At 46.5% G+C, this 18,934-nt stretch overlaps 1 protein-coding gene across 1 annotated transcript in view; it reads right to left on the reverse strand.

Moving 5' to 3' along the window:
- The window catches only part of PHF24 (PHD finger protein 24), a 440,073-nt gene that overhangs the window by 96,751 nt on the left and 324,388 nt on the right, over nucleotides 1-18,934 (reverse strand). The window contains exon 4 of the mRNA XM_078677234.1: nucleotides 1,678-1,756. Within this exon, the coding sequence (XP_078533360.1) occupies nucleotides 1,678-1,756 (79 nt within the window). The remainder of the gene's footprint in view (nucleotides 1-1,677; nucleotides 1,757-18,934) is intronic.

Here is an 18,934-nt window from a genome sequence, read left to right on the forward strand (position 1 = left end):
AACTCACCTCTTCCCACCCCTTGGTTAAAAACATCGCCACTCACGCTTCCCCCTCACTCACTCTGTCTTAAAGCGCCATGAAGCCTTTTGGTGTTAGCGCGGTCTATAAGTTGCACTTAACATAACATAACATAACATAACATAACCTCATTTAGAGCCCGCAAACCTACATTATGTCAATGGAGAAAACGACTCTGTCTCTGCCACCAACATAACACTCCAAAGGCCCTCAGAGTAAGAGCCATCACAGGATTGGCCCTGTTTTTGTTCACCCAATTTAGAGTAGGCAAACACATGGCCAGTAAGGTACAGTGTAAACTGCAAATGCCCCCCCCCCTACCAAGGGTACATAGATTTTCTTTTATTTTCCATAGCACAATCTCACGTTGGGTTTTTGTTTTGCAAAATAAAGAAAAACACTGCAAATTTGCTATCCATCAAATGTACACTGCATTGAAAGGAAATGCCATGATGGTAGATCCTACTTGTGCTACAGATGTCCGAAGGGCTGGGGGACATCTCAAAATTTGGCAGGCAGAGACTTCATCGGGGTGGCAGAGTACTTTACTATATCGCCTTAATGAAGTAAAACCCCATCCGCCAAAATCTAACTCAAGTTCTCATTTTTTTTTATCCCCAATTGTAAAATAGTGTGGTGTTTTCTTGATCTAGATGTCTGTTATGATTGGCCTGTTGGGATACCTCATGTACAGGAAAACACAACTTACCCTTCCAGAGATGGCACCCTGATCCAGGCAAAGGACAACAGATCCGCAGACCAAGTCGTTTTCGAAAGTGGTGCAGGCCTATGTCAATCACAATGTCTCTGTGATTGGTTTAATTCAATGATGCAATTCAATCCAAAAACATTCCTCAAAGACTCGTTCCTCTAACCTTCTTCCTTCCTCCAAACATTGCACAAGGTCTGTCAAGTGTCTCCTGCTTCATTTCTCCTCCCACCACCCCACAATACAGCACTTTGTTACTTTCACACCTAGCTTTGCATCATACAAATACCCTATACCATATAACAAATACAGTACTAAGAATAAGTATTGCAGCCTACTAATTGCCCAGATTGTTACAAGAATTGGTTTCTATAGTTCATCTTAATCAGTATTGTTTTTGAAATTGCATAGACCACCTTTGACTTCCAGGCTGACCATCCAAACCAAGGTCGCAGATATTAGATTTATATCAAACTGTTTGACAGAGAGGAAAGCCTTCTCCCCTCGATCCGTCCTCCACACCTTCTCATCTTACGCAGTTCATTGGTTGCCTGTCGAGAAGCGCATCCAATTCAAGTCGCTTTGTGTGGCGCATAGGATCCTGACGCTTCAGGCACCCTTGGGGCTGGCTGGTCTGTTAGAGTTCTACGTGCCGCGGCATTCTTTGAGATCTGACGATTCAGGGCTGGTCTGTACCCCGCGCGCTTCGAGAGCCAGAGCGCGCAGCCACTCCTTTCGTAGTTTGGCCGCGCAACTTTGGAATTCACTCCCTGTGTCCATCAGAGTCATCCAAAACCATCTCTTTTTCTGGAGAGCCATAAAGACCTGGCTTTTCCCTGGGTAACCTGTCCTTCTTTTGGTCCTTGTCTTGGAGTCTGTGGTTGCGCTGGGACGCCCGGTCGCTGGGGCAGCTATGCGCATTACAAATCCGACTAATAATTCTACTAACCTGGAATGATCTTGCATTGGCGGAAGGTTTCCATGAGGCTGTACATCTCCTCCTCAGTCAGCAGAAGGTTCAGGTTGTCCTGTGGAGTGAGGAACACAGAGAGTGAGTTTGGGAGTAGCAGTGGTAAAAACACCCAGGAAGTACAACCAGATCACATTGTGCGGCTTACTCTAAGTGTTGCCGCATATGCCGCAACATCTGGCAGTAGGAAATCAGGGCAAGTTCATTGATTACCAATCATATTTGCCATTCACTAATAGGCACCTTTGTCCCATATTTATACTTATTACAATAAAATGTGATAATTCTGCAGTGCTCACTTGTGCTTCAGGCAAAGATTAATAAAATAAGCTCATTCTGTACCTCATCGTGATACATTCCACATTGTGTGTAATCTGCAGGAGGTGATTAACATCATAAAGATCCCTTCTGAATCATCTCTTATTTTAATAATGCCTGGCAGTAATACCTCCATAGAGAACACTTGCCAAACAATTTTAATTTTACTGTCCTCAGCTCCATGTCTCTGAAGGCAGCAAACTCAGTTTTTACTGCAGGTATTTATTCTTCCCTTAGCCTCAACTAGACATTCAGAATTTTGAAAAGTTGTTTCAAGTCTAAAGGGAAAATACAGATCGCAAAACGCAAGGATTGTAAATGTGCTGTTTTCAGGGACAGATGGATATTTGGCCCCTCTGTTATTGTAGGCGTTTGAGGTCTGTTCTGATAGGTGGGATAACGTTCTTCATGAATGCTTTTGCGAAGGAGGGATTGGAGGCTTTCGTTTCCTTGGTCAGTTATGTCACTTCCTCCTCTGAATGGGAAAAGAAGCTGTGACAAGACGATTGGTAAGACTGGGGCATCAATAGCTGAAAAGGAGATAGCACTGAGCAGCTGGAGATTGATTAGGGATTTTAAAGATGTTAGCTTTAATGAAATACAACATAGCTTCACAATGTTGCTTGGAAATAATGTGGAATTGTTGAAAAATGTTGAACATCTCTTTTACCCTGTACCCTGTTCATGTCCTTGGTTTTGCGGTGATTCATTCGGAGAGTTTGTTCTTTTGTGCTTGTTGTACTACCTCTTAATGTTGCAGGTGATTTTGTCTGTTATCATCATCTGCATCATCTGCATTTCAGGTTGCGATTTCTTTTCATGTTAGCCTGGTTACTTGTAAACAATTTGCTGGGAGCTTTGGCCTTAGTTCTTTTGTTTTCTGAACAGATGACGTGCTAGCTGATTTATAATGCTGCTTTGCTTCCTTTAGGTTGTTCATTTGCCTACTTTAAATGTGAGTGTTCTCCAGATTAGCACACATGAGACCAACTACTAAACACAATAATAAACAGAGTGCTGCAATGTTTAAATCATTCACCCCAGTCAAGACATCTGGGTTGAATCTATTGTTCTTCTGCTCACCATGCCATCCCAGTTTGGACCCAATCATATGCAAATGTAAATGTAAATGTATGAAACTTATATAGCGCAGGACTTACCCTGGGGCATCTCCGCGCTTGCTTAGGGAACCCGTCCTGGTATTCCCCTGTGAGAAACCCCGGCAGGGTATCCACAAGGTGAAAGCCAGGCATCCCGCCGCGAGGGGCCGATGTGGAGATTAAGCAAGCTATTGCCCAGAGTCGCAGAGTGTGACCCCGTGAGTCGAGTAGGCACCGGAGCGAGAATTGTCGAGACCGTGGAATTTATGAGCCCTTGACCCGCCGAGGCGGGGAATCGAACCCTGGTCCACGGTCGATCTCAGATTCCGGGTCTGCCGCCTCTAACCACTGAGCCACACTTCTCCACTCAGTCTTGACCCTGCTCCTCATGCCCAGAATTGAGTCCTGTGCCCACTGTGCAACTAGATTCATGCAAGCTTGGCTGATGAGGGGTGATACCCTGAAACTGGTCCCAGGATACTTGTTTCCGGTCCAGGGAGGACCTGGTCTGGCAGTTTGGTCTGGAGTGTTTCCATGCGGAGCAGGGTCAAGACTGATTTGCATATGGCTAGGTCCAAACTGGGGTGGCGTGGCGAGCAATAAAACAATGGTAAAACCCAGATCTAATTTGTGCTTACTACTGAGGGGTTGGGAACAAGTCACTATAGAAAAGTTTAATTATTCCATATCTGAAATTGGTAGAATTTTGCTGAGGCCTATTAAGATAAAAAAAAAATGTTTTGATTGAGGACAAGATTCAAGTATTCAAGACGAAATGTGCACCTGACACTTATTAATTTTTGGAAGAAGAGCGAACAAGCATCTATAGGAAATGAAGGCAGTTCAGCTGGTGATTTTTATCTAGTTAGACGAAATGGCAACTAATTTGCAAACATGCCAGATCTACAGGCAAGTGGGTGTCAGTGTAATCACACATAGTGAACATGTTATGAATCCTTTGAGAAGTGATTCTGCAGCTGTCTGCCCTGAACAAACTGATCAAAAGTAAAAAGGGACAAAGTAGTAGAAGAATCCAAGTTGGTATTGTAAAGGTTGGAGCTAACATCTTAAATGCCAAAAAGTGGCCTCAATTAGAATGGGAGGACACCGGTTTCATAATAGCAGAGCAGCCAGCTGCTCAACCATCAGGAAAACCTTTCTAGATTCCCAAATACTCCTAGAGAAATTATGTGGAAAGGCTTGCCTTATTATGGCTAACTTTAGGGCCTTTCTGCTGTCCGCAACCGCTATGAGGACCTTAATATTTCTGGACTGTAGAAGAATGTAAATGTCACTTTCATAGGAGTCAAAATATCAACAAGCTAATAGCTGCCCAGAAACCAGTGTGGAAGGACTCAGCCTAGAGCCCTATTTGAAGTACTTCTGGGTCATGAATGCTAAGCAATGCTCTGCTCCCTTCCGTCTTGCCAACCACAATATGGCGGCTTACTACGGGCATCTTGCTGAACATGAATGCATCAAACTACATAAGCTCTACTGTGGTGGTGTCACCAGTCTCACGCCCAGCATCACGTATAAATCATACACCATCTATATGCAACTCTGTTGTGCCAGACTTGTAGAGCTGTCTACGCAGATTTCTTTACACTGCGACAGTGAAGAAGACATTTTTGATACAGCATGACTTACAGTGTATTCACTTATAATGGCTTTCATGTGGTCTGATCCAAACTGTAAATGACATTTGTAGCCAGCAGCAGCTGAGAGGAGCTGCCCACTCTCTCTTTCTGTATTGAGTTCATAACATCTGACAGGCAGCTGTCTCTGCCAGACCTACAACAGAATCAGAGCAATGACAGGTGAAGTGTCTGCCCCTCTCATGCTAAGTCAGCGACAAGTACTTTACATCCAGTCCGACTTGACATACCCAGCTACTTTCTGCTGGTTTCGGCTATCAGGCTGCTGGACGACTCAGATTCGTTCTGGCACAATTTACGTGCAGTGGATGCATGCAGCTGACGTGCTACTAAGGTGCCGATGGCGTACCAGGGGCAAACCCATGTCGAGTCAAGTCAAGTCTAAAATGTATATAGCGCGCTACTCACCCAGAGGGTCTCAAGGCGCTTGAGGGAGAGGGGTTAGCTATTGATCGAACAGCCAGGTCTTGAGTTGCTTTCTGAATGAGAGGTGGTTCTGTGTAAGACGGAGGTGGGTGGGGAGGGAGTTCCAGGTCTTGGCCGCCAAGTAGGAGAAGGACCTTCCTCCCATGGTGGCTTTTTGGATGCGTGGAATCGCGGCGAGGGCTTGGTTGGACGATCGTAGTTGGCGAGTGGGGGTGTAGAAGGATAGGCGAGTGTTGACCCATCAGCGCCCATCCACACCTTGATGGCACCAGGTGCAATGTACACTGTACCCTTACCCTCTGAGGTTAGTGTAACCCCCTCATGAACTCCTCGCTATTCGGACCTCTTCACAGCATAGTTGCAGGCACAGGTGGGCCCCCAATAGGACCTTCTTTCAGCTCTACGATCTGTGGCTTTGAGATCAGTCCTCCTGTGTGCACGACTAGTCTATCCAACCACCCCCCCGTCCCCCCACCGTCTACAGAATATAGGTTTTTTAGTATGAATTGCCATTCACTGGTCAAACACCATGCTGAGGTCTTTGATTTTATTCAAGACATTTCTCCGGATATTCTGTTTCTTACCGAAACCTGGTTGACCCAGGCCTCGGTAGCTGAACCTGCTCTAGTGCCCTACCCCCCTCCGGCTATTACTTGAAGATTTTTAATAGAACCTGTGGCAGAGAAGGCAGCATTGCAGTGATTTACAGAAACAGATATACCTGTAACTAGACCCTCCGTAATATTACAGACTGTGAATACACCCTTTTTAAAATTGATTTGAATAGCAATTTTACTTTATCAGGAATTTTTATTTGTAGCTCCCTGGGTCTTTTTAAAGGTTTTAAGAAGGCACTGATTGATCTTACTGCATCACTAATCATTAAATTAGCTAACGTCAATATCTTGGGTGATCCTAACTTTCATCTAGACGCTAATTCCAGTAACAATTTTGTTAATGTTATTGATGACCTTGCTGCGCTGCGGCTTACACCGCAGTTATTGTGCCACACACTCAGCTTACCACCTTCTAGACCCAGTTTTTTCGAATGTATGTTCAATTAGGGTCGCAGCTCCTCTCCCTGTGCCTTGGACCGACCATGTTGGGATCCCCATATCCATCTACCTGCACAGCAAAATGCAGATATCTACTTCCGCTCCTATCATCAGAAGCCCATGGCATTTGATCAACCTCCAAAAACTTAGGAACTTCATTCTACATTAGAGCTGACCTGTAATGTAGAGGCAGCGAATAACATCTTGCAATCTTGGTTTACCTCAACCTTAGATGTCTTTATCCCTGGTAAACTGGATCGCGGTAAGAAAGAGCACACTGCTACCTGGTTGAATGAAACCTTGATCGCTGCTGGAAAGCACTGTAAGGCCAAAGTATACAATTGGAGGAAATTATCAACACCTCCTTAAAAATACGATATAGAATATTGATTCGGAAATCTAGGGCAAAATACTTTGTACATCAAATTAAAAATAGTAATAACCCTGCATAAAACCTCTTCATCCTAGTAAACAGCCTCACTAAACCAGTGCTTTCAGCAGACCCAACTGAAGCCTTCCATGCACACTACGAGCAGTTAGCAGAATATTTTATCAGCAAGATAGAGGATATCAACCTTGATTATACCTATGACACTCCTGTAGAGTCACAGTATGATAGTTTTACCAATATTGCTTGGCCTCAGCTCAATTGCCTGTCCCCTCTGGGTTGGCTTGAGCTTCGGACCCTATGCAGACAAATTGAATCAGGTTCTCCTGCAGACCCGTTTAAACCAGATCTGTTCCTTAAACTTCAGGACTCTATCCTTGTACCTTGCCTGGAACTGGTCAATCTTTCTCCTTCCTTTGCTTCTGTACCTGCCCCCTGGAAGCATGCCACAGTTATCCCCCTCCTAAAGAAACCGTCTCTGGATGCGTCCAAGCCTCGAACTTTTCGACCCATCACCCTCCTGCTTTTTCTTGCTGAGGTAACAGAGAGACTTGTCAACGCCATTCTAAATCAGTTCTTGGAAGATAATCAGATTCATGAATCTTGCAAAATGGCGTCAGGCCAGTGCATAGTACAAAGTACCCACTTCTTGCAGTCTTGGAGCAACTCCACAGCACTCTGGACAATGGACACTCTTCAGCCTAGATTTTGCTCGACTTAGGTGCCACATTTGATACAGTGTCTCAGCACTTACGGGATATTTGCATAGGTGGGGCTGCGCTGTCCTGGTTTGCCTCGTTTTTGTCTGAGTAATCTTTTCAGGCCGTCTCCCCCCCCCTACAGCTCCCAATCTCATGCTCTGTGGCATGGAATCCCCCAGGAATTTTTACTGAGCTCTATTTTGTTTAACATTTATATCCAACCTTTGGCTCAGGTCATCAAATCTTCGAGGCTTGCACTTGTGTCGTAGGCAGATGACACTCAGATTTTGCTCTATTTTTCTGCCAATCATATGTCTGACCTGGCCAATTTTCAAAAGGGAACCCTCGCTGTTGCAGAGTGGCCGAATGTTAATTACTTGCGTTTGGACACAAGCAAAACAGAAATTCTCCTACTAGAGAAAGACACTCACTCTTGGTGTAACCATTGGCGGTCTCCTTCCCCAGGACCCCCTCTATACCTACGAACCTCTTATAAAAACATGAGTGTCTGGGTGGATAACGCCCTAACGTTCGAATCGCAGGCCAAATCAGTAGCAGGCTCATGCTTCAGGCTCCTGAGAGGGCTTAGACATGTCCTTGGCTTTTTTGATCCAGGTATTTGACAAACCATTATTCAGGCAATTATCTTAGCCAGGCTGGATTACTGCAACATTCTGTATTTAGTAGTCAACAAGTCTGTAACTAGAAGACACCAGCTGGCACAAAATGTTTTGCTCTGCCTCCAGCCTCCTTCACAGACTGCATTGGCTCCCTTTGGACCAGGATGTGCACCTTAAGACCTTGCGTCCCACCTATAAGATTCTGCATTCCCAAGGTGCTCCTATTCTATCAAACCTGATATCTCTATATCGACCCTCACGTCCTCTGCGTTTGGCCGATCTTAATCTGGCCATTATTCCACATCTTAATGGAGTAAGAGCAGGAGGCCGCTCTTTCCACACCAAGCCCCAGGCTCTCTGGAATCTGTTCCCTCTTCATTCAGAATCACTTTCAGTTCAGGAAAACTCTGAAGACCTGGCTTTTTTCCACGTAGGGTCCCTTTTCTCTTTGCTGTTTTAAAGCCGGTTGCTGCAGTCTGTTTCTCATTTGGACTAGCGCTGGGAAGCCCAGTTGTTGGGGCAGCTACGCGCTTTACAAACTTTATAACATAATGTTGGACCTGGCTATTTTGGCAGGTTCACCCCCAAACTTTTTGCTTTTTCCTAGCCTGTTTCTGTGACCTGGTGTTGGTGAATTTAGGCCTCTGCGCACTTTTTCACTGTGGTACAGTGTAAAGTGCTTGAGCTCTCTGTGTATGTGTGGTGAGTGACCAGCCCTCCCATAGGAATGAATGGGGAATATGTATGCCCATGGTAGTTCCTGATGTGTGGGGAGTGCAGGGTCGAGTTTGATATGTGCGAACTCGTGAGATTGAATGCTGCGAAATGGTGTATGCGGCATGATTGTGTCTAGTCTAGAAGTGCCACTTTGAGAAGTTGGCATATTTGTGTAATTTGTGCCTGGCGTGTGATTGGCTGGTGAGCCTGGCCCAGAGTGCCTGGGCCTGCTTGTGGATTGACTCTCTGGTTTGAGGGTGACAGGGGCTGCAGAGCCCCAGGAGGTTGTCTGAGTCAGCCCGTGGATGAAAGGCAGCATCTGCTGCCAAGGAAGTGGGTGGAGATAGCACCTGATAGTGAATGAGGCTGTGCCTGCCTGCCACAATGCTGGCTCCACCTCCCCGCTGGGCGACTGTCACCTCTGTCCCTGATACTGAAAGGACTTCTCTATAACCAGTTCTAGCTGGTTCTCACACTGCCTGCACAAAGACTTCAAAGACTTTTCTGTGTATAAGAAGGGGCTGTGTCCCCTTCCAAAATGTTCTTGTTTTTGGACTTGAATCTGCCAGGGGCGTGCTGCTGCTTGGGTCCAGGGGAATCCCTGGGTCCTGCCCAGCCCCTGGATGCCTGGAGGACTCCTCTGCCTTGCCTGGGCTGATGGGGGGGACTTTGCTTTGCCCCCTGGGAATCTCTGGGACCTTTGCAGCATGGAGAAGCTGCATTTTCCTGCAGAGAGCGCTGGATTTGTATTTCTAGCACCTGGAAGCGCTGTGCTTCCCCCTGAGCGCCTGGGAGCGCTCTGCCTATTTTCTAGCGCTTTGGAGCACTTTATTGCCCCCAAGCGCTTGAGAGCGCTTTATTTGTGCTTACAGCGCTAGGTGCGCTGTACTTTGCCCCACGCGTTTAATAGCGCTTTTATTTTTATATTTATTATCGAGGGAGCCCACCCCTCGGTGAAGTGATTCCCCGCCTGCCTGCCTAAGCGGGGCCGCTGCGCTGCCCGCAGCGACCCGGAAGTGGTTGGCCGGCCGGCCAATACTAGCGCGACCGGCCGGAAGTCCCGCCCTCACAGCCCGGGTGCCGAGGAATGGCAGCCGCGAGGCGAGGAGAGAAGGAGAAGTGCGGCAGAGATGGCGCGGGGCTCCCGTGAGGCTGGGAGAGCCCCGCACCCAGAGAAGAGGCGGAGAGTGGTGATGGCCGCCCGGGGCCCCCGTGACCTGGAGGGAGCCCCGGGAAGAGAGGAGGAAGCGTCGCCTGCTGCTGGGTCTCCCGTGTGCTGAGGGAGCCCCGGGGAGAGAGAGAAGACCGGCACGCCGGCCCGGTGGAGCGCGGTGCAGCAGATCCCTGCGAGGCTCTCAGGAGTGAGAGAGCCCCGCCCGCTGCCACCGCCGAGAGAAGCGCTGCCGCATCAGAGGAAGAGGAGCCCCTGCCCCTGCAACAGCCCGGTGTGTGTTAGAGGGCTGAGGGGGGGCTCCGGGTGGCCAAGTGGTGCTGCCGTTGACGGGCCAGGATGCTCCTGATAGTTAGGGCGGCCCCGAATGGCAGTGGGCCGCCCCACCGTTCTTCCCGAGCCCTGATGGCTCCAACGAGGGGGCAAGTTGTTTTTCGAGCCCCGAGGGGCTCAGGGCCACATTTCAGTTTGTAGAGCCCATGAAGCTCTAAAGAGGGGCCATATTTGTTTTAAAGAGCCTGAGTGGCTCAGGAGCATGTTCGCTTTAAGGAGCTAGATGGCTCCCTCACCCCATGATGTCTCAAGAGCCTGTGTGACTCCAGCAGTGGGCGCAGTTCGCGCCTAAGGGTCAGTGAGGACCCTGTTGATGTTTTGATTCCCAGCTGCCCAGCAATTAGTGGGCAGCTGCACCGTTTAGGTCTTGGGATGTTCCCAGGTGCCCAGCAAGTAGTGGGCACCTGCACCGTTTAGGCCCCTGACATTGAGACTCAGGGCATCCTAGCCCCAACAAGGCCAGTTTGCCTAGGGACTGCCACAGGTGGTGGCTTATGTAGGTTTTGCGCAATTGTGTGGTTTTTCCTTGTACCTCTGAATGTTTTAGGCATCATGTGTCTTTGCGCTATTTGAGTTGTGTCTTTCTTTCCCTGCGCTGCACCTCTGAATGTTTTAGGCGTCATGTGTCTCCTAGCGCTGCACCTCTGAATGTGTTTGTGATGCATCATGTGCTTTGTTCTTAACACCGCTGAATGTGTAGGTTTATGCATCATGTGTTTCCCTTTACTACTCCTCTGAATGTATATTTATGCATCATGGGTAATGTGTTCTTGTTTATACCCCTAAATGTATTGTATTCTTAGGTGGTTGTTCTTTCTAATACAGGTGGTCCTAGTGAGGTCCTGGTCCCCTGCGTGACATTCTCCTAAGGTGGTTAGGGTTGCGTAGGTGGTACTTACCTGTTCCCAGTAGTTACTGGATGTGATTTATAACTGTTATTTTGTTTTATATCTTATTTTCTATGATCTACAAAGTACTATCTCTAAATGTGTTGATTCTGACAGTGACCCATGTGGCCCTGTCTTGTAAATAATCCCTTATGAATATTGCCCGTGCCAGTTGGCACAATGTAAATGTGTGATTTTTATCTGATGTGTTTTGACAATACAAAAGTTATTTTCATATAACCTTGTGTGGAGTTCCTTTTGTGGTGTGCCTAGGATGTTGTTGCTGTTGTGTGCTGGCGCAAATGCTTTACACATCGCCTCCGAGTTTAGCCTTACTGCTCGTGCCAAGCTACCAAGGGGGTGAGCAGGGGTTATCTTGGCGTGTGACTCCCTTGCCCTGACTAGAATGGTGGTTTCTGCCTGGCTTTGGCGTCAGCCTTAGCCTACCAGAAATAGCCAGTTCTAACACATAACATAACACAATACACTATATCTATGTATTTATCTAGCTATACATCTATAGCTTTGTCTCTCTATATATAAACTTATTGTATATTATATAAGTATATACATAGATGTAATTTATATGTAAAATATGAAAATTTTAAATTTAAGACCAACAGAAGGCAAAAGTCCTTGTTTTTCATTGTCATAATCACATTGACAAATGAGGTTTGCTAAGTTATTGTGATATACAAAAGAGTAGCCCTTTTAAGCATGGATTGTTATTTTTTTTTATTGGAAATATCCCCAAATCTATTGGATGATGTAAACTAAACAGAACAACTGAACTTTCCCCTCATGCTCTGTGTTCATTCAAATAATAATATGTATGTGCCCAGTAGATTTCGCTGTACCTGAGCACAATATCAACCAATGGACACATCAACTGGTTCAACAAAATGGTGGTTGAACAAGACACTTCAAGAATCAGCAAGGAAGGAGGCATGGAAGACAAAGGCAAAATGGGTGTTGCCGCATGGCCGATAAGGAAGGAGGTATGGCTGACAAAGGCAAAATGGGTGTCGCCGCATGGCCAACAAGGAAGGAGGTATGGATGACAAAGGCAAAATGACCACCTACGACACACACACACTTACACATGCAGGTTGTACACAGGACTGTCATTGCATAGTTGACCAGGAAGGTGGCAATGGAAACAAAGACTAAATGGATGCCTATCACACCCGGAGTCCACAAAATGGCCATCACCACACCAAAAAAAAACACAAAGACCACTGCTGCCCTACCCTGGCGGGAGCCCCTTCCTCCACCTTTATCAACATAAAGTTGCAGGATTTTACCGAAAAGAATGCACAACTATACACCTCAAATTGTGATTACGCCTATCTCTGGGCCTCGTACACCACCAGTAAAGCAGCAACAATAAATTTAACAGCACAGCAAAATGGACCAATTGGAAAAAGTTTCAAGTAAACGTTACAAATGCCCCAAACACAAATAGCACAAGGCGACAATTGCTACAGCTAAACAAGAATAAAAGTTGACAAAAACAATTAATGAACCATCTTACACAAACAGACACACACAAAAATGTTGGGCAAACACATGGGTAAAAGGGTCAAGATGTCTACTCGATCCTTTTCCATGTAAGGAAGGTTTTGTTGGCTTCTGTCTTGTGCTGGATTTAAAGAGGGTGAACTTGCTTGTCCCCCATGTTAAGTTTAAGATGTTGACTTTCCAGGAGATCCTTCCTTTGCTGGTTCAGGGGAATGTGGTAGCTTCCTTGGATTAATCGATGCCTATCTACATGTGCCAATTCATCTATTAGCTCAGCAGTTCCTGAGGTTCTGTGTGGGACCCCGGCATTTTCAGTTCCAGTTACTACCCTTTGGTTTGTCTTCAGCCCGAGGGTCTTTACAAAAGTCTTGGCTCCATTGGTTGGGCTCATCAATAGGGAGGGGATTCAGGTGTTTCCGTACCTTGATGACTAGCTAATTTCTGCATTTTCTTCTTCCAAGGGGACTCTCCACGTCCAGAGGGTCTGCAAGATTCTAGAGGTCCACGGCGTCCTGATCATCTACAAGAAGTCACATCTGGTTCCCACCCAGGACTTAGTGTTCATTGGGGTCACCTGGACATGGTCAAGGGACTGATCTTTTTGCCGGCAGAGAAGAGAGCAACCTTGAGGAGGGATCTTGGTTGTCTGCTCACCCTGGATTCAGCCCCAGTGCATCTGTGGTTCAGGTTATAGGGTGTAATGTCTGCGGCGATCAATGTGTTGCAGTGGGCTCGTTGCACCAGTACCCGTTGGTGAACCATCTCCTGTCCCTTTGGTCACATTAGCCCGCTAATTACGGTCTTCAAATGGTGGTGCCCCCTCAGATTCAGATAGGTGTCCTCCTCCCGGGTGGTGACAATGGATGCCAGCAAGCTGGGCTGAGTGGTGACTTTGGATTCCTGGTCTGGGCAGGGCCTATGGGATCGCCTAAAGGCTTGATGTACTTCCAACTTCCAGAAACTGAAGGTGGTTCAAATTGCTTGTCTGAAATTTGCATCAGCCCTCTCGGGGCATCATGTTCTGGTCCGGACAACAACCAGGTTGTGATGGGTTATCAAATTAACCAGGGGTGTTGCAGTGTTTGATCCTTGTGGCTCCTGGCTCAGGAGATTCTGACCTGGTCGGAGAGTACTGTGTTGTCTCTGAGGGCGGTTCATCTACCGGGAATGGAGAATTGTGCAACAGACCACCTGAGCAGGGTTCCCCCCCATTCATTTGATCTCTTTGTCGATGGAGGTGTTCCTTGTATTGCAGAAAAGATTTCGGCGTCCAACAGTGAACTTATTCGCGGCCAAAGACAATGCTCTACTGCCCCACTCCTGCACGATTAATCCCTGTCAGGAGATGTGGCGAGTGTATATAATGTCGTTCTGGTGGCCAGCCGGCCTGCTTTATGCTTTTCCTCTGATCCTCATGATTGCCAGGGTGATGTGCAAAATTTGCATGGAGAAGGCTTTTGTTCTGTTGATTGTGCCGGGCTGGGTCCGCTGCCTCTGGTATCCCCATTTGAGGTACCAGGTGGTTCAGGAGTGTTGGGCCATTCCGACCATCTGTATCCTCTGAGGGGTTACCCTCTACCTGCAAGGGTTCTGAGGTGGCTCCATCTACAGGCCTGGCCTGCTCAGCAGAGGTGGTAGATATGCTTCAGGTTTCCAGACATCCGGCGACTCTTTTGTCTTATTCCCGGCTTTTCTTTTCTTTCCACTTTGAGTAGATGAATTAAACTAACGTTCCTTCTGGCTTTCGGGTCACAGAAGTCAGAGGTGTCCGCCAGGATACAGGGGAGGTCCACCAATTGCATTTCTCCTTGGCTTCTTTCAAGGATGTCTCAATTAAGGGCATTTGTAAGGCTGCGACGTGTGCCTTTCCTCACACACTCATAGACCACTATCGGGTGGTGTTGGGTGGTTCATCTGCTGGGGGTTTTGCTGAGGCTGTTCTGCAGGCTGGCTCTGCCTGCGATTGACTGCCACCCACCTGCTGGGCATCTGTTTGTGTTTCCTCTGTTTGATGTTAGGATTAGACTTTATTTATGCCTCACATTTTTGCTTCTGTTGTTGTTTTGGTGGCAATGAAGCCGCAATGACTTTGGTATATGCTCACTATGTTAGTCATGTGGCAAGGAAGACTTACGAGGAGGTAATGCCCCAAGTGTAATTTCACTGACCACGTGACGGCTTCATGTTGTTTGGGTGCTGAGGCTCGGTAATTGAACAGGAAGTGGGGTGAGTCATGCCTCCTCTTATACTAGCAGGGGTGAAGGAAGACGGCCATATTAGGGAGGGATGGGAGGACTAGAGCGCTAGTTTGTTTGAGGGTTCTGTTGGGGAGCTGAAGCTCACTACGTTAGTCATGTGGCGAGAAAGACTACACTCGTAGTAATAAAGATTACTGTAAGTAGCCGGGGCATTTCACTAGCTGGAGTGCTCCTCACACACAGAAAAAATAAGTTTCTCGTTCACTTGGAACTCTCAGTAGATGGAGCCTTACTCTTGACACCTTACCTTGCTGTAAGAGGTGCCTGCCTTGCATGCCACAACTTTAGTTCCATTTTGTTCAACATCATTTAAATCACCAGGAGTTCAATAGATGAAAATAAAACAGGTGCAGTCATAATTCCCAGAATTCAAAGCAGTTCTGCAGTCCTGGGGGTTTCTCCTATTGAACAGTGACAAAACAGCAGGTGTGGATGTGAAAATACTTACTTAGGACGCAGATAGATTTTCGTAGAAACCCTCTTCAGAGCTTGTAAACGTTGCCACTTTAAATGCAGCTCTTTCCACCGAGGAGCTTTCAGATGCCCACACCTGCTGCTTTATGTCTTCCTATTGGTATAAATTCTCGCCATAAAGGCTGAAATTGTGTATGTGCACTGTGAATATCAAACAGGTGCGGATGATAGCGAGGGACTGACTGCCTGCAATAATACACCAGTGTGGTTCTGCTTTGCTGCCTTCGACTCCAGCCATGCCAAAAATACAGGATAACTGCTTTGGAAAAGCATTCACCATTGCTCTAAATGACAGTCATTTACAGAGTAAGTGGTTGGTCAGAAAATCTGGAATGGATCAGCGAGTCCTCAACAGAAGTCAGACAAATGTGGTAAACAAACATTGGCAAAGCAAATAGGTCTGGCATACATTTCGAGTCTTGTCTAAAACATTTAAAAAAACGCTGCAGTGAAAAAACTAAATAAAAAATGATTGTTTATGACTACAATGTATCTATGAAATAAACAATTGAATGTGTCATAAGTTAGAGTAGTTTTGAGATGTAATGCTTTGTAATGCAAGTGATCCATGAGAGGCAGAAATATACACAGAATAGCCAATACTATGAGTTAGGAGAGATCTATCCCTTAGGGTGGATCCAAATTCAGCTCTATATATATTTTAAAGAATTATTAACAACCTGTCATCCAGACAGCTGCAGTATCAAGTCAAACTTAGGAAACTCAAACAACATCGGCCGCCATTTTGTGCCCTCCTCCCTGTGGCCTCGATTTGCCTCCCATTATTTTTAGAGTCATCCCTTCATTTCAATCCGTGGGAGATCTGGATTGACTTTCCCCTGATTTTTACTTACAGACATTTTCTTGGTTCCTATTTCTTCACTCTGTATCATTCTACATCTTGTCACCCTCTATCTCATCACACCTTTGCCTGCCTCAGAGATTTAGGGCCTCACTTATGAAAAGTGACGCATCGCTGCGAGAAAACAGCGATGCGTCACTTTTCATTGCGCCCTCCTGGCGACACTAATGATGCGTCATATTTACAGTATGACGCATCATGGCGCAAGGAGTTACAGATATGTCAGTATTTCTGATGTATCTGTAGGCGCAAAAATGACGCATTGCTGGAGTGTGTCACGAAAGTGACGCAACTCCAGCAATCGATCATTACACATGGGCATGTCCCATGTGAAATGTGCCTGCGTCAATCTTACGCCTGCCATGAGGCAGGCATAAGATATTGACGCATTTGCATCCTAGAAGTGGCGCAGTAAAATCTAATAGATTTCACTGCGCCACTTCTACAACGCTTACTTGCGTCAGAACGCCCACCCTGCATACATTATACCTGGCGCAGGCATAATGTGGCGCATGGGTTTACAAAGTGACGCATCTACCTAGATGCGTCACTTTGTAAATATGGTGCAACAAGGCACATTTTTTACGTTGCTGGTGCGTCACAAAAAGTGACGCACAGGTGGCGTAAAAGGGACGCAAGGGCTCATAAATAAGCCCCTTAGGCTTTAAGTTCACCATCATTGCCAGAGGTGACCGGTGGTACTAAGTTGCCTAGACAGTGTTAGGACCAAGGATTGCTTGAGTAGCGCTACTTGCCTTGAAGCCCTCCCTTGTAGCTGCAAACCAATAAAGAGCTGATTGAGAGAAGAGGGGGGGTCGGGGGAAAAGGGATAAGTACAGCAGGAAGGCAGGGCAATGGCTGGATAAGAGTGGGGGTAAAAGAGAAAGTGCAGAAATCAATGCCGGGGTGGAGAGGATGTTGAAATGAGGCCCTTGTGTATCAGGGACTAAAGGAATTAGCTGCAGCTAGGGGCAAGGAGTGGGTGTTAAGGGACAAACTGAAGGGTGAGGCAAGTAGATTGGAGGGTAAAGGGGTGGAGGGGGAAGCAGAGGAGGTGAACGCAGAAGACAGGAGCATGGTGGCAATTGAATGTATAGAAAACAATGAGGCGAAAGGGCAGGAGATGAGTGCAGAGAGAGGGGATGGGGTAACAGAATTAAAGACTGGATTAGGAATGGAAAACAAAAGGGAAAAGAGGACACAGAGACGCGGTAGGAGTAGAAGGGGGGCTGATGGATGGCAGATTAAAAAGGAATGCGGAAGACAGAAGAAGAGGCAGAGTAGGAATGGCAGAGGAAATAGAGAATTGGTAGCCTGCAAGCAGAGAGGTAGAACTAGAGGCTACAGAAGAGGAGAGGGCAGACAGAGAAAGGGAGAGGAAAGGGGAGGGAAAGAGATGACATATAGAGAACCTTCCAGGAAGTAGGAATGTCCGAAAAAGAACGATAGGGGAAGGAAAATTAGAACGGGCAAACTAAAGAGTAGAGATGGAATGAGCAATAGGAAGACAGGTGAGCGGAAAGGATAATGTCAGAAAAAGAGGTAGGGTAGACCGGAATGAGAGAGGTACACGTGATGGGATGGGGCACTGTTGGAATGTTGATGAGGTAGCGAGGGCAGCAAAGGAATAACATAGAAAAGTAGAGGGGTAGAGAAGGAACCAGGAGATGGACTTAGTCGAGACCAATGGGGAGACTGCAGACGAGGGGAGATGGCAGATAGCCATCAGGGCACGAAGGAGGGAGAGTTGAGAAGAAAAGAGGGAGTAAAAAGAGCATGTGAGAGAAAGCAGGGAAAGGGGAAGGCGTGTCATACATTTGAGCCAGGGCAAGTAAGAGAAAAGGAAAACAAGCATTAGAAATGCAATCGGTCTTGCATTTTTTTTTGAGTTAGAGCTATTGGCATAGCTCAACAGCTAGCAGACAGAAATCGCCACTTTGCAGGTGCCGAACAAAGCATTGATCCGTGATATAACCTGAAAGCCTAAAACGATGTTGATAGCCTACAAAATAAAAAGGCAGAGCAGGATGACCAGGAGGAAGCTTGGACCTATTGGGATGGCCAACGCAAACAAACAATGAGTGAAATCGCTTGAGCATGACCCAAGCATGCAAAGGCGGGAGAATCAGACCCAATAAAGACCCCGTATTACTAAATGGCACCACAATGAACAAATGGCAATTCATGGCATGCCAGAAGCCGATAAAGGCGAGAACAACAGGTCTTGCAGACAGCACATGCGCGCTGCCTAGGCTTGACCTAAAAAGGAATGTGAGAAAATGGCGAGAGGGCATAGAATGAATGGGATTAGAGGGAGAGAAGTATAGAGAGGTATCATAGAGATAAAGAGAGATGGGAAACTAGGAGGGAAGAAGGTCACTAGTGAAAAAGAGAAGCAGGGAGTAGAAGGAGGATATGGAAGAAAGAGGGGAGGATAGAAAAAGAATAATAGAAGAAGGTAGAAAGACAGAAAAGGAACAAGATATGTAAGAATAGCAGCATGGGGAGAAGATTGGGCAAAAGAAGAGGCATCATATAGAACAAGCATCGGCAATGCCAGCAGATCTGGTTTATGAATGTGCTGTCAAGCCAGACCAAAAATTCCATGTACGTTAATGACTGTATCTGCCCACAAATGATATATTTATCAAAGACACTATAATAGCATTAGAATGCCATGTGTGTGCTCCTGAAAGTTACCGCTCAGGCATCTGGAAAAATAAACAAAATGATCACAGCTGTGGAAG

The sequence above is a fragment of the Lissotriton helveticus genome, chromosome 2_1, assembly GCF_964261635.1.
Source record: "Lissotriton helveticus chromosome 2_1, aLisHel1.1, whole genome shotgun sequence".
NCBI lineage: Eukaryota > Metazoa > Chordata > Amphibia > Caudata > Salamandridae > Lissotriton > Lissotriton helveticus.